The sequence below is a fragment of the Arachis hypogaea genome, chromosome 4 (genome assembly GCF_003086295.3).
Source record: "Arachis hypogaea cultivar Tifrunner chromosome 4, arahy.Tifrunner.gnm2.J5K5, whole genome shotgun sequence".
NCBI classification, from domain to species: domain Eukaryota; kingdom Viridiplantae; phylum Streptophyta; class Magnoliopsida; order Fabales; family Fabaceae; genus Arachis; species Arachis hypogaea.
Window position 1 is genome coordinate 116,408,629 of NC_092039.1, and position 17,363 is coordinate 116,425,991.

General features: G+C 31.0%; 1 protein-coding gene across 1 annotated transcript; it reads left to right on the forward strand.

The window, feature by feature from the left end:
* Positions 1-1,327: 1,327 nt before the first annotated feature.
* Positions 1,328-16,513, forward strand: LOC140184234 (methionine aminopeptidase 1D, chloroplastic/mitochondrial-like). Its single transcript, XM_072234544.1, has 6 exons — positions 1,328-1,470; positions 2,578-2,664; positions 14,993-15,218; positions 15,457-15,618; positions 15,715-15,793; positions 16,455-16,513. Exons 1-6 carry the CDS (start codon positions 1,328-1,330, stop codon positions 16,511-16,513), a joined length of 756 nt encoding a protein of 251 aa, XP_072090645.1.
* Positions 16,514-17,363: the final 850 nt, after the last annotated feature.

Here is a 17,363-nt window from a genome sequence, read left to right on the forward strand (position 1 = left end):
CATATTTCAACATTCACAATCCATATCTCAACATTCTTATCATTCTCAACATCATCATCATTCATCAATCTAAATCTCATTTCCAAATTCATTTAAAAACCATATTTCAAAGAAAATTCTCAATCATCCTTCTTTCCATTCCATTCACTAACAATTTCCAATCCAAAACATAACTCTTCCTTTGATAAATGAGGTAATTTTAAATCATATAATACTTAAAACCTTTTAAAATAACTACTTCCAATGAAACTTTTGATTTTATAAAATTTCGGCAGCATCTCCTCTAAAACTTGGATTCTGCCACCTTTTTCAGGTCCCATCCAAACATTACTCAAACCTTTTCTCAACCATTTCCAAATCTTATTCATTTCCAAAACTCAACCAGTTCCAATATCAAATTATTTTCAAAGTGAATCAGTGCCAATAATAAATCTCTTTAAAATCAAACCAGCTCAAATACTAAATCATTTATAAAGTCATTTATAAAGTCAGACTAACTCAAAACTAATCTGTTTCCAAGATTAATTCAGTTTCATATTCCAAATCATTTCCAAAGCCGATTCGTTTACATTATCAAAAATATCTTCAAAATCAAGAAAGCCATTTTTCATAATAATCAACTCAATAACCTTTCAAACTAAATTTCTTTTCAACAATCACAAACCACTCAAGCAATCAATCATTCAGTCCAGCAAACAACCACATTTATAAGACAATCATAATCACAGACTTATGCTTCTCACATTAATATCTATTTATAACAACTCTGTAAGATAAAATGAAATTTAAGAAAATCCCTACCTCGACTCGTCAAAACCATAACTCAAAACGCGTCAATGAAACCATTTCTCTTAACCCGAAACCAACAGCAACCGCAAACTCAGTCCCTGAACACTTTTGCAGCACTCACAGCAACTTAAAAGCGACATGCAACGCTCAAAACACGACCCTACGTTACCAGAATCTCAGAGTTTATAACCAAACATAACAGAATATTAACACGGCTTTCCGAAACATAAATACTTACCGAACTAAGAAAATGAAGCAGCGGCGGTTGCTGAACCGGTTTAGCGGCAGCTCCGGCAGCCACCTCGAATGGCAATGGCGACCAGAACTCCGGCAACGGCGACTGAAACAAACATACAGCGATGATTAAGCTCCCAAAAATTCAAAGAAAGTGAAAACCAACTTAAAACCTTACCGGCGGTAGATCTCAGTGGCGGCAGAGGTGTTCTCCAGCGGCAGAGGCGGCGGTAACCCCGACGGCGGCGCTAACAACGACGGCTGCCTCCGGTGACTACCCAACCACGGCAACGGCAAGGAAGTCATGGCAGCGGCGGCAACAAGCTCCTCTCCCGTGGGCTCCTTCTCTCTTCTGATGCTCTCCCTCTCTCACGGGTCTTCCTCTTCTGTTCCTCGGTGGCGCGATGATAGATCCGACGGCGGTGACGCGGTTGGACAAGTTCGGCGGTGAAGCGGCTTAACGGTGTGGTCTCCCTCCAAGGCTCGGTGAGGACGCAACGGTGGCGGCGGCGGCGAGGCCCAACAACGCCGGTGCGCCTCCTTCCCCTCTTCTCCTCTCGGCTCTCTCCTCCGCGTCGGTGCTAACGAGCGATGGCGGTGAGTAGCCCAGGCCACCAGCGCTAGCCGTCCCCCTCTTCTCTCTTCTCTAACTCTGTTTCGTTTCTCCCTCTCTCCCTCAACGTTTTCTTTCTCTTTTTCTTTCTTTCTTTCTTTTTCCCATTTTCCCTTTCTATTTTCCTTTCTTTCATTTCTTTCTCTCTTCTGTATTGTTCCTTGTTCCCTGAAGCAGTTTAGATATTAGGTTTGGGGGAAGGGAAGGACGGTGGGGTAGAAGGTTGGGATTAAGGTAGCTTAGATAATTTTAATAAAATTAAGGGTATAGAGTATTAATTTAAAACCTAATTTAATCTATTAAAATTATTTGAAAATGTTATTTGATTATTAATTTACTAATTAAATTTTAATCAAATATTTTAATTTAAAATTAAAAATAATATAATTAATTTTCTTTGTTTATAAAATTAAAGTATTAAATTTTAGAATCTCAATTATTTAACTAAATCGTATGAAATTCTTATTCTTTTGCAACTGTTAAGCTGTATAATTTAAATATAGAAAATTATTCAATAACTATAAAATTAAGTAAAATTTTTAATTTAATTGTCAAAATTTGATTTAATTACTTCTGGTAAAATAATTTCTAAAATAAAGTCTTTAATGTATAAATAAATTGAAATTAACTCATAATAATATTTTTTGAAAATTATGGGTCTTACAAGTATGCGCAAACAAGTATGATGCATGTCAATCACTAGTGCAGGTAATGAGCTTATCTGTCGGTTTCAACCCGCTCCCAACGTAACTCAGCAACCTTTGTCTGAGTTTGGTTTCCAGTGTCATAACCTCTGTAAGCAACCTCTATCTTACAGGTGCGACTCTCTTTAGCCGATGTATGCAAACATAACCTCTGTAGGCAACCTCTGTCTTACAAATGAGGCTCTCTCTAGCCAATGTATGTAGTAATAACCTCTGTAAGCAATCTTTGTCTTACAGGTGCGATCATACCTTGGATTGGCCAATGTATCTCTGGAAAGTAAATCTCAGTGGACTCACCACCAAATCTCTGCTCGTTTTCAGCAGGCAAACAATCATCCATGCTTCTCTCCTTTTCTTTCATTCTTTCTTTCTTTTAAAACCAAAACCACCTCTTTATGCATTCTCCTAAACCTTTAAAACAATTTCACTTAAACCAATTCTTCTTTCAAAAGACAAAAGGAAACTATTTATTAGTTAAACCCGTCAGTAAGGCCTCTAGACTTTAGGGGAGTGACAACCAATCTCATTTTCTTGAGTTCATTATAAATCCTTAACAATCATTGTTTTCTTAAACGGAATTTAATTAAATAAAGTTTCTAAATCAAATCAAAATCAAATCATACAAATTAGAAGTTCCGAACCAATGTCAAAACTCAAAACATATACTTTTCTTAAATGAATTAAACTCAAAATATAACTATTTTCTTAATAAATCAAAAATTAAATAATACAACTTCTCAAATCCAATCTTTTTCTAAATAACATTTCAAACAAAGTCTTAAATTTTATAACAAAATTTCGCCAGCATCTCCTCTAAAACTTGGGCTTTGCCATCTTTCTCGAGTCCCATCCAAACCATTTCTCAAACTCTTTCTAATCGCTTCCAATAAATCAAAACCATTTCTAACATCAAAATATTTATAAAATCAATCCAATTAGAAATCCAACCGCTTTTAAAATAAAACCATTTTCTTATCTCAAATCATATCATTAATTCATCAATTCATTTCTTATTAAATCTCAATGTCTTCATCAAATCTCACAAATTCCACTTAATCACCAATAACATTTCAGCCTCTAATTCATCAAAATAATTCGGTTCTTGATTGCACTTAAACAACCAAACTCCAAACCAATCACAAATTTCAATATATCACAAAGTTCAACTTAAATTCAGTCAAATTTAATCAATAATCAATCAAACAAACAATTCACTTATCAAATTCCTATTCAATTATCATAAAATTACCAAACCCTACCTCCATACGAAACTAAAACCATGGAAGCTCTAGAAAAGCTTTTTGACTTAGCCGTCGAAGAAGAAAACGTCAGAAATCGTCTGTATCTCCTAGAATTTTAATTGACCGAACTCAAAGAAAAAAAGAGATACGTCACCGTCAATTTTTACTGAACAAAAGTAACACCAACATATAAAAAAAGAGAATACAAATACTTTAATAGAATTAAATTTTTTATTAGAGTTATGGATTGCAAAAAAATGGAAGCCAAAATTTTAGTAGAGATTACGGTTTCTTCAAAGAAAGCTTTGGTCTCTCTCTTAGCCACGGTCATTTCTCTCCCCTTTTTTTTTCCTCAATAAAACCGCTGATGATTATGACCAAGGATGATAATAATAGTTGGATTAGTTTGGTGACACATGATGTGATTTACGTGTCATTGATTTTATAGATATACACATGCATATAAAGCCTTAGTAAGCCGCATTCCGTTTTTGTTCTTTCATTATCCTAAAGACTTTCGGTCAACAACAACAACAATAATAATAATAATAATAATAATAATAATAATCAATTTAAACTTTACTTTTTAAAATAGTTTCTAATAAAATAAATTATAATTAAATTAAATTTTAATAATTATAAAATTTTATTTAATTATTTTTATTAAAAATAGTTTTTTTTTAAATAAAATTTAAATATAATATAATAATTTATAAATAGTTAATTATTTAATTTTTAAAAATTAAGGTTGTTATATCTTATCCATCTTATAAAAATTTTGCCTTCAAAAATTAATATAAAATAGAAAAAATGCATATCAACTTCTCTTTCAAAAACATAAAAAAAAAAATAGTAAAGTTTGGCACGCTCAATTTTTTAAATGTGAAAGGAATCATATCTTATAAGAGTGATAGAAAAAGTGTAATACACTGCAGAGATTTAGAAAGATGCTTAATATTAGGTTCTAACAAGATTATGCATGAATGGTAAGATATGATTGGAATATAAATAAATCATATCCCAAAAAAAAATTTCGATACAAGGAATTTTCACTGCAACCCATCAAGGAAGGGATTCACATTATCACAAATAAGAATTATATGTTGAAACGAGGCCAACCCCTAAAACTTAACTTCTAACACTTTCAAATCCTGTGATTCACATTACGTATTACTTCTATTTTGTCCATGACAACCCATTAATATTTCCATATACATAAGTCATTAGTATTAAGTTGGCCATACCTAATACCATGAAGAATGTAACAGTCGACTAACAGCATTAATCAATAGACAGTCATGCATCTAAAATTCAAATTCTTGTCATTGGGACAAGTCCTATTGCATGACTGATACTCAGAGTATGCAGTAAAGCATAGTCAGTCCATTCCCAATATTCTAACGGGAACAAACTGCTCTGACATCATAATGTAACACCCTAACTTTTAGCACCTCATGATCGTACTAAAAGCCCAGGAATCACTTACCTCTATTCCTTTAATTATATACTATGTTTATTTAATATTGAGCTTTCGGGAATACGAACCGAAACTTTCACCAAGAAAACGAAGAGTCGATACTTTAAATCATTTAATCACAAAATTATATATAGCCAGGTAGCATTATTTGCATAGACTTATTTCAAGATACTTAAATACAAGTCCTATCCCCTCTAAAAAACCAAAAACGATAAACGACGAGAGAAAAATAAAATCTAAGAACTTAACTTGTAAACAGAATCTTCTATGCTCCTGTAGCTACGCACTAAACCTTCACACCTGTAGGTGAAAGAGGTGGAGATAGAGGGTAAGAATTGGGGAGTTCTTAGTAGGGTCGGGGTGTTGAGTTATATTCATTTTATATATATTTGGTTCGCAATAACAGTCAACAAAGTACAATCCAATTCAATAATTATAGAACACAGAATCTAATCACCAGCACACACAATCATAGAAGACACAATTACAACAAGTATGCGCAAACAAGTATGATGCATATCTATCCCTAGTGCAGGTAATGAGCTCATCTGTCAGTTTCGACCCGCTCGCGATGTAACTCAGCAACCTTTGTCTAAGTTTGGTTTACAATGTCATAACCACTGTATGCAAACATAACCTCTGTAAGCAACCTCTATTTTACAGGTGAGGCTCTCTCTAGCCAATGTATGTAGCGATAACCTTTGTAAGCAACCTCTATCTTAAAGGTGCGACCATCCCCTGGATTGGCCAATGTATCTCTGGAAAGTAAATCTCGGTGGACTTACCACCATATCTCTGCTCATTTTTCACAGCTAAACAATCATCTCTGCTTCTCTCCTTTTCTTTTCATTCTTTCTTTCTTTTAAAACCAAAACCACCTCTTTATGCATTTTCCAAAACCTTTAAAACAATTTCACTTAAGCCAATTCTTCTTTCAAAAGACAAAAAGAAACTATTTGTTAGTTACACTTGTCAACAAGGCCTCTAAACTTTAGGGGAGCGACAACCAATCTCATTTTTTTCAGTTCATTATAAATCTTTAACAATCATTGTTTTCTTAAACTGAATTTAATCAAATAAAGTTTTTAAATCAAATCAAAATCAAATCATACAAATTAGAAGTTCCGAACCAATTTCAAAACCAAAACCAATCCCAATTTCATCCTTAAAACTAATTATTTTCAAAATAAATCGAACTCAAAACATATACTTTTCTCAAATGAATTAAACTCAAAATATAACTATTTTCTTAATAAATCAAAAATTAAATAATACAATTTCTCAAATCCAATCTTTTTCTAAATAACATTTAAAACAAAATCTTAAATTTTATAACAAAATTTTGTCAATATTTCCCCTAAATCTCGGACTTTGCCACCCTTCTCGGATCCCATCCAAACCATTTTTCAGACTCTTTCTATTCGCTTCCAATAAATCAAAACCATTTCTAACATCAAAATATTTATAAAATCAATCTAATTAGAAATCCAACCGCTTTTAAAATAAAACTATTTTCATATCTCAAATCATGTCATTAATTCATCAATTCATTTCTTATTAAATCTCAATGTCTTCATAAAATCTCACCAATTTCACTTGATTACCAACAACATTTTAGTCCCGAATTCATCAAAATAATTCGATTCTTGACTGCACTTAAATCGACCAAACCCCAAACCAATCACAAATTTAATATGTCACAAAAATTTAACATAAATTCAGTCAAATTTAATCAATAATCAATCAAATGAACAATTCACTTATTAAATTTATATTCGATTATTATAAAGTTATTAAACTCTATCTCCGTACGAAATTAAAACTACAAAAATTTTAGAAAAGTCTTTTGACCGAGTTGCCGAAAAAAAATGTCAGAAACCGTCTTTATCTTCTAGAATTTCAATTTAATTAGCCAAATTTAAAAAGAAGAAGAGATATGTCACCATTAATTTCTATCGAATAAAAATAATATTAATGTGTTAAAAAGGAAAATACAAACACTTTTATCGAATTAAATTTTTTTTGGAGTTACAGATAGTAAAAAATCGAAGCCAAAATTTTAGTAGAGGTTACGGATTCTTCAATGAAAGCTTTGGTCTCTCTCTCACCCATGGTCATTTTTCTCCCCTTTTTTTTTCCCAATAAAACCGCTGATGATGATGACTAAGGATGATAATAATAGTTGGATTAGTTTGGTGACACATGAGGTGATTTACGTGTCATTGATTTTATAGATATACACATGCATATAAAGCCTTAGTAAACCACATTCCATTTTCGTTCTTTCATTCTCCTAAGGACTTTCGGATAATAATAATAATAATAATAATAATAATAATAATAATAATAATAATAATAATAAATCAATTTGAACTTTACTTATTAAAGTAGTTTCTAATAGATAATTTAAAGTTTTAAACTAATAAAATAAATTATAATTAAATTAAATTTCAATAATTATAAAATTTTATTTAAATTTTTTTGTTAAAAATAATTTTTTAAAAATAAAATTTAAATATAATATAATAATTCATAAATAATTAATTATTTAATTTTTAAAAATTAGGATTATTATAAATGTAAACTCCTAAAAAATTAATAAATAATTAGTAAATAAATTAATTATTATTTAAAAAATTAAGCAATTAAATTTTATAGTTTAGGAAAATAGAAATATTAAAAATATGAATTTTGACACTAATTTAAAAGATTTTACCACAAAATCAAATTAATAGACCGAACCGATTGAACTAGACCTATGGCGCAGCCCGTTCACTTTCTTATAAGTGGCTTCTGCTGCTCTTCCCTCAATCAAAGGGAACTCATGCAGGAAGAGGAAATTGACGCTAAAAACCCGTAACCCTCACCTCCGAAATTCAATCGTCTATAACTTTTAATTTGGAGTTCCGATTAACGAGCTGTCAGTGATTACATGTTCGTCTCGAAATTCTCTATAAAATTCAAGGATCAATTTAGTAAGAATCTAGTGATTTTTTACTCAGTCACTCTTCTCTAAATTTAAGATTTTGATTTTAAGAGATTATATGGTTTTGATATTTTAGGGTCGAAATAATTCGTGGATAGTGTTGGGCGGCTTTGTCCATTTCATCCATGGGTAAGGTAAAGAACTGTTGAATCCTTGTAAATTATTGAATTAGTCAACTCTATGATCGTTATAGTGGTATTGTGTGAAATTCGATTGTGTTCTTGTTGATTTGGAGTTCAATTGGACGGTTTGGAACGAAATCCAGGTGAGTAAGCTTGAGAAATTGACGTTTGGAAGCTTGGAGCTTATGAAATGAGAGGTTTTTTATGTATTCCATGCTTAGGGAGGAATCAGCCAAGGTATGATTTTGGTTTATCGTAGATAATATATAATATTTTGTGAAAATATAGGTTAGTTGACCATAGGATAGGTTGGAGATGTGGGAATATATTAATGCTAGTAACCTTAATGGAAATGTGGAACTATATTGTGAATAGATTGATGAATGATGATTTTGTTGAATTGATTTGGCTTATTGAAAATGATTTGAAAAGGGTTTGAAAGGTGGTTTGGTTGGAACTCGAGAAGGGTGGCAAAGTTCGAATTTTAAAGAAAATGCTGCTGAAATTTTTATAAAAATTGAAAATTCGATTTGAAGTATTATTTAGACAAGTATGGATAAAAGAATTATATTATTTGACTTTAATTTATAAAGAATAGAAATGCATTATATTTTGGAATTTGATTTATTAAGAAAAGTATTATGTTGGAGATTCAATTTATAAAGAAAAGTATTATGTTTTTGAGTTTTACTTAGTTAAGAAGAGAATTCTGTTTTGAGTTTGAATTATTGATGAATAGAATGGGAGGTGTGATGATGATAATTGTTGAATGAATTGAATGATGATGAGGATGAATTTGATATGGAATTGTTTTATGAGGATCGTGGTTATTTACCGCCCACCACATTTTAAAAAAAATTGTTTTGTGGGAATCGTGGTTATTAACCGCCCACCAAATTTGATAAGAAATTATTTTGTGGGGATCGTGGTTATTTACCGCCCACGTGTGTGCTATTTTTCAATTGAAAACGTCTGTGGGGATCGAAGTGGTTTACCACCCGCAGATGGTGGGGATCGAAGTGGTTTACCGCTCACTAGGTGGGATTGTGGTGCTGTACCGTTCACCAATTTTCAAGAGGACGATGCCCAGATTAACTACTGGACATGTCAGGTTGGTGAAAAACAGGAATCACAAATTTGAGAGTAAAATTTTAAGATAAAATTTTACAAGTATACAAATATGACTTTTAAATATAAAATTTTATAATAAGAAAAACTTTATAAACACAAATTTGACATGCAAATTTCTAATATTAATGAAAAAACAAAAGAAATTATAAACACAAACACTACTAGAAAAAATATTATTTTCGACGCCAAAAATCGACAGTTATTTCTGCCGTCGATATTTTTTCGACAACCTGATATTGATATTGCTAAAAAAATTATTAAAAATAAAATATTAAAATCGACATCCAGATCGTTAATAATTTTATGATGCATTAAAAAATAATTAAATCAACGGCCGTTCTATCGATTATATTGAATCAAATATCGACAGAAATCTTGTCGATTTTATATAATAATATTTATGGCAAGGTTGCCAATTTTATTAAGCGGATAAAATTCTCAAACTCATATTATAGACAGAAATATTATCGATTTTATTGAATCAAATATTGACAAAAATGTTGTCGATTTTATTAAGGTAAAATTCTCAAACTCATATTACAGACAGAAATATTCTCGATTTTATTAAATTATTATCGAAGGCTTGGCAAGCCGTCGATTCTATTAGAATTTTAAAAATTCGACAAGTTTAATAGCGACCACTTCTGTCGTCAATTTTACCGTTGATTTTTATTATTATCGACAGTCAAGCCGTCGATTTGGCCGTCGATTTTAACGATGTTTTTTGTAGTGAAATCTATTCTTTAAATTTTTGGTACCTAAGTTTGAGCCTCAAATTTATTTTATTTGTCTTTCACAATTTCGTGATATACTCTTCGTCTTCATGATACAATAAAACACACTTTTTTAATATTAAAGATAAAAAATACATTTTTTTCGCAATGAAAAATAAATATGTCTGCATGAATGTTTATTTGACGAATTGATTTAATCTTATCTTTAATGTTTTATTTATTTTGATTTTGTAATAAATATTTTTAATATATTTTAGTTATATATAGTATTTGCATTTATAATATTTTTAAATTTATTTATTCTTTATTTGACCAATTGACTTTCAACCACTATAAATATATAGCCATCAGTTAAAAAAAAAACAAAAGATCAGAACAAAAAGCATTACTGAAAATGTCTGCAAGAGTGAATATGTTCTTCAAATTTTTGGTACCCAAGTTTGAGTCTCAAATTTATTTTATTTGTCTTTCATAATTTCGTGATATACTCTTTGTTTTCATGATACAATAAAACATACACTTTTTTTAATATTAAAAATAAAAAATACATTTTTCGCAATAAAAATTAAATATGTCTGCATGAATGTTTATTTGACGAATTAATTTAATTTTATCTTTAATGTTTTCTTTATTTTGATTTTGTATTAAATATTTTTAATATATTTTAGTTATATATAGTATTTACATTTATAACCTTCTTAAATTTATTTATTCTTTATTTGACCAATTGACTTTCAACCTCTATAAATATATAGCCATCAGTTTTGAAAAAAACAAAAGATCAGAACATAAAGCATCAAAGCATCACTGAAAATGTCTGCAAAAGTGAAATGTATCATGTTCTTATTCTTGTTGGTTGTGCTACAACCAATTTCCATCGACGGCAAGTCAGCGGTTATTATAAAAAATACTATAGAGGGAAATTTGAATCTCACCATTCACTGCAAATCTAAGGATGATGATCTTGGACCAGTGGTTCTCAGCCCAAATCAATCCTATCAGTTTACTTTCAATCCTAATTTCTTCCGCACAACATTATTTTTTTGTACTTTTCGTTGGACAGGTTCATGCCATTGGTTTGACATATATATACAAACGAGAGATCTACCACTTTGTGAAGATATTCCATGTAGTTGGATTATAAAGAAAAATGGACCATGTCGGGATTTACCTAGTTCAAATAAATGTTTTTCATGGAATCCAGACACGTGTTCCGTGACCCAAAAAAATAAGAGACACGTGTGTTTGAAAAGACTTTTATGTAATAATGTTATGTACATATGATCATGGGGATTGGGGAATCAATGAATAAATTGATCGATGTTGATCATAGGAGACAACAAATATACGGCAAAAAAATATGTGAACTCTACAAATAAAATAAATGAATTCACCAATCACACAGTTTAGAAAAGTGTCCAATGATCTTTTTGTTCTTTTTTTTTATATATATAGCTATTTTTTATCTTTGATAAAGAACAAAAAATTTATTTTATGTTTAATTATTCTGTCGATCTTTATAATTCTATAAAATTTGCAATTAAATTCTTAAATTTTTTTCTTTTAATTGGATCCACCGAATATTTTTCTGTAAATTGGATATATATAGACAATTAAAACCAAATTAGATTGATTATATATTATTTGAAAAAAATATTCAGCTAATTTTAATATTTTTGACATGAAATAATCTAATTACAAAATTAAAAATATTATATAGACTTAATTATTAAAAAAAATATAAAAATCTTATTGTAAATTTGATAAAACTAGAAAGACTAATAGAATAATTAAACTTTTATTTTATATATTTAGGAGTAAACTAATATTTCTTATCATAAAAAGTTTGAATAATAGTAATCTTAATAAAATAGGATAGAATGTAGTTTAATTTTTGTTTCTAATTTTTTCGAAAAAAATTTAAAATTTTTAATATTAAAATTGTTCCGATTTTATCCCTACTATTTTTGATAAATTTTAATTTTATTCTAAATTTTAAATTTTTTATAATCAATTTGTGATTAACATTTTTTTTACTTTATCCTGTTTTTTCATCATCGTCATGACTGCTCTCCTCTCTCTCCCCCTTCCCACCCTAAATGCCAACGTTCCAACTCTATTTTCATCGCAACCTATTAATATATATTTTTCTTTTAACCTCAAAAGCTTTAAGATCGTTATTAATATATATAAGTGTAATAATTTGTGCGTAATAAGATTAAAATTATCACAACTAGAAAATGGATTAATACAGACAGATTTACAGACGAATTTAGTCTTTATTACAAACGAATTTTTGGTTATCGACGAAATTACCAACGAATTTTGTCCCTCTGTAAAAGTCCCGTCGAAAATTATTTACCGACGAATTTTTTCTCTGTAAATTTTCTATCCATTTCCCAAAGGCGACGAACTTTCCGACGGATTTTTCGTCTGTAATTACAGACGGATTTTCTGATGGATTTTCCGTCTGTAATTACATACGAATTTTTTGACGGATTTTCCGTCTGTAATTACAGACAGATTTTCAGACGAAATTTTCGTCTGTAATTACAGACGGATTTTCTGACGAAATTTTCGTCTGTAATTACAGACGGATTTTCCGACAGATTTTTTGTCTGTAATTTAAACCTTGGAAAATCATCTCACACTATGATTACAGACAGAAAATCCGTCTGTAAATTTGTCGGTAAAATAAAATAGAAATTTTTTTAAATTTTTCCATTGCAAAATGAATACTTTAGGTTTATTTTTTAAATTTCTTCCATCAAACACACTGTAAATTGAAAAAAAAAAGAGACCAAAAATCATATAGATAAACATAATATTCATTACATGATACTATAAAATTGGATGTTATTTTTCAACATCATTGGCCAATATCTCACTATCATAAAAAGGTACCCAAAAAAATAAACCATTGACAGAACTATAACTATTTACATTACTCATTGACACTACTAGTTCCTTATTTTCAACAATTTAAACAAACAAGATTTTATATTAATCCTATTCCTTTTAGATTGCATGATGGTGACTTGCTCAGAGCCATTGACAAATACACCTCCTGAATCTCCTTGTGGTTGTGTGTGGCCACTTCAAGTTAAATAATTAATCCAAGTTAAATATATCAGGGACTGCTTTCTTCGTTGTTATTTGCTGTGCAATCTTCGCGAGGATCTTCAGAAGGAGGAGAAGATCCTTATCGCCACCGTTGAATCTTCGAACACAGGATAATACGCGTGATAATTTCTTCGTTGATGAGGAGCACAGTCTTGTGGTGGACCACCCGATCTGGTACATTTGTACACCCTATCGAGCTCTTTTAGTTGCAATTCTTCTATTCCATTTGTAATTGTGTGGTTTTTTTTGTTGTGTGTGGAGGAAGGCATTCTTCTCTTCATTTAGGCTTTGGCTTTTAGAGTTTTAGAGTTTTGTTGTATTTTCATTCTTCTCTTCATTACATGTTCTTTTTAACATTGATTTTTTTTCTTTCTTTCTCGTTTTATAGTTAACTTACTTGCCTATTTATGTTCTCATTTTATATTTTACCTCGCTATTGGTATTTGTTGATTAGGTTCTTGAATGTTTTGAACTTCAACTTGATATCAGTGTGTTTCTAGAGCTAATTCCTATATTCCCCAAGGTTATTGTTCTAAGTTTTTCTTATTTCAATATCTGATATTGATTAGACAAGTTTTAATACTCTGGTTTTATTTATTTATTTTTTTGCAGTCTCATGCTTCATAGATTCTTGGATTTAAGTTTCAATGTTATTAGCGCATGGAAGTCAGCTGCCCTATTCCCTTTGGGCTCTATAAGCTCACAACATTACTGGTGAAATAAGATTTTATTGATATTGATATTGCTGATGATGATATTGTCTTGTGGTATAATTTTAATTTATCTATCTACTGGGCCCCACACTTGTCACAATTTTTTGATGGATATGAATATCATGAGACATCATTTGAGCAGACTTACCATTTTACTCATAGCCACTTTGGCCTGTCTATACCTTCATTTGGAAAGTAAATGTTCTCATTACAATACTCAAAGGTACGTTATTTCATACCTTGTTAGTTATTTGCAACATATATAAACATGCACATAATGTATGACTGATTTTTTACTCCCAGAAAGGTGGATTTTTTGGATTGGTATCATGGAAAAAGCTGTTGCTTGCGAATGGTTCCTTGAAATCATTTCTCTAACAAAACTCGCTCTTATTTTCATGTTTCTTTTATATTTGATTTGGTCCTTGTATTCCTACTTACATGACTGGTTTCTACAAGTGGCCCTACTGCTGACTAACGAGGCCAAGTGTAAGAAAAGAACTTCCCACTCTTCATCAAATATTGTTTGTTACATTTCTCTTCTTCTAAGTTGGAACATATATAGTGGCTCTTGCTTTTTAATTGCATAGGTGGTAGGTCAAGCTGGAAGATTTAGCAATGGCCTTAGGCCTTGTTGGAAATATTTGCATATGTTTTGATTCAGGTGAACATTGTTGCAAAAAGTTATTGGGGTGATGCAAGAGAGAAACTTCTAGACTATTGAAGATCTGAAATTGGACTCAATTGTACTGGGAAACAGGGGACTTTGCACAATCCAAAGGTGTATATTTTATTTATATATTTATTTATTTTTGGGTACAATTCCCTGTTTCATTGTTCTTTGGAGTATAGTTTAGAAAAAAATTAGGATTGCATAGTTTAGAAACTCACCAGTCTCTTATTCAATAGAAGGTGCACTACTCAATGTTCCCTTTTTACACCAAATTATTGTTTCCAATTTTTGTCAATGTTCTTTTGTTACTACTACCATGATCATGTAGTATTAGTCATCTAGCTATACTTTAGGAACAAAGGTTTATGGAACTATGGTAATCTGTTGACAATTTAATATTAAAACTCTTGATTCATACCTATTTATTAAGCTCATGGATGATGGCTTCGCAGAAATGTAGATGAATTGCCAGGAAAACGCAAACGTCTGAGGCTGGGAAATGTTTCTCCTTGTCGAGAAGTTCTGAAGGATATTCCTAGGCCTCCATATGTAAAGTCTAAAACTCCAGCAGGACTTGTGACTGGCCCTAAAGTGCATGATGAGAAGGGGATAGATTGCATGAGAGCTTCTGGAAGGCTTGCTGCACAGGTTCTTCAATATGCTGGCACCTTAGTCAGGGTGAGTTGCTTATGCTTTTTTTGCTGATCAATCACTCCTAGTATGTCCCCTAGATAAAATCTTGACTGCTCATTATGGAACTAAATAGCCAATTTATTATTACTCTAGTGATATTGATGAATAGTGCAATTCCCTGATCCCTATATGTTCTTTTTGCTTATATAAATACACGGATTGATATGTTTTATTTAGAGGGAAACAAAATCGATTATATGTTAGTTTTAACTTCTGTTGACAGCCAGGCATAACAACTGATGACATTGACCAAGCTGTTCACCAAATGATAGTTGATAATGGTGCATACCCATCTCCTCTTGGCTATGGTGATTTTCCAAAGAGTGTCTGCACATCCGTGAATGAATGCATTTGCCATGGAATACCGGATTCCCGTGTGCTTGAGGTCCATCTACAAGACCATTCTTTTCCTTTTAAATGAGATCATGCATCCTATGTGAAGAATATTTTGATACATTTATTTGTTTATTTATGTTTGCAGGATGGTGATATAATCAACGTTGATTTTGCGTGGTTATTTCTTCTTTGCTGGGCTTCTACCAGCCTATTTAATATAATCGGTATTAAATTTTTGTTCATGAAGTGGTTGTCCGCTATTAGGTATTAGCTGAACATAGATGATTCTAATTCCTCTTCCCATCAGTTCTTGTCTTTCATTAACGTCGATGCTTATTAGATTTATTTTCATTGCTTGCATGTGTTAAATTCTTATTTGCAAAGCATTTTTGATATCACAATTGCTTTGTATTTAAAAGACTCCTCAACACTCTTATTTCTTGATGAACCAACAAGTGGACTTGACAGTGCTGCCTCTTACTATGTCATGAAAAGAATTAAATTCCTTGATCATAAAGATGCCATTCAAAGGACAGTTAATTGAGTTGTTCGATGTTCGATTAGGTAATAAGCTTTCCAATGTCTCTTTTCTTTAACAATTCAGTTGTTCTTATATATATATACATATATATATATATATATATATAAATACATATAAGTCTTCTTTGTCTTTTCCATGTTGGTACTCCCTTGGACCTGGTTGTTTGCTAGCTTTTTGGTCATTAATTATATATATAAATAAATACATATAAGTCTTCTTTGTCTTTTTTTTTCTATATTCTCTCTTCAAGTTCTTCATTCACTTGCCCTCACTACACATTCTTCTCGTCTCATGATCTGATCTCATGGATCCTAACACTGTTACGGACTTTGTTTTCTTGTCAGATTCAATTTTGGACAATAATCACTTTCGTCGTTTCAAAGATCGAACGCAGACACGGTAATCCTTTTGTTTCCTCACAATCCCGCACTTCAATATTTATTTTAGGCTTCTCTATCAGCTACAATTTTGATATGTGCATGTAATTTGAATCTATGATACATTTACATGGGCTTCGTGTTGTGTAATTGTACACATTTGCCTTATAATTGATATCTATTCATGGTGAGGTTTGTGAATTATTTGCCACTGTGCTGCATTTATTTATGTTCAATCTATATTTCAGCAGAAACAGTAATGAATATCCACCACTGGAATGTTAGGCACACGAGTTTTCAATACAAGACATGGAGTGTTACCCTTCACTTCCTTTTTATGAAACTCTCTCCATCGAACCAATTTCAACTATTAAAGGTATATATATCATGATGATGGCTGATGAGTTTCTTAAGGTTTCTATTTGCTTGTTAGATTCTTATATTACTATAGCTACATATATTATACCTTGTCCTTAAATACATGCAGACTATGACTTTTATGATATTAAGAAAGGGTTTTCTGTCTGGAACAAAGTGGATGCCGGCTTTGATTGTTTGGAAAAAGTAGTTTTGTCATCATCATTAAGAAAGGCTTGGATTGTTAAATGTGTATGGATTTGTCTTTGTATTTTGCTGACAAATCAGAGGTACCGTTTTGTTTTTTCACAAGTTTCCTTCTTCAAATTGAACTCAAGTTTGCTTTTTTTTGAAGCTTTTCATTGGGTGTCTTCTTGATGTTTGATAAAATGCCTGAACTAAAAATGAGAGTTTTTTTTCAAGTGAAAACTGATGGAGCAAACTCTAAGGGAAGAAGATGCAGCTAACTGGGTTTACAGGGGTGAAGGAGCTGTTAATCTTGTTCTTGCTTACAATGGA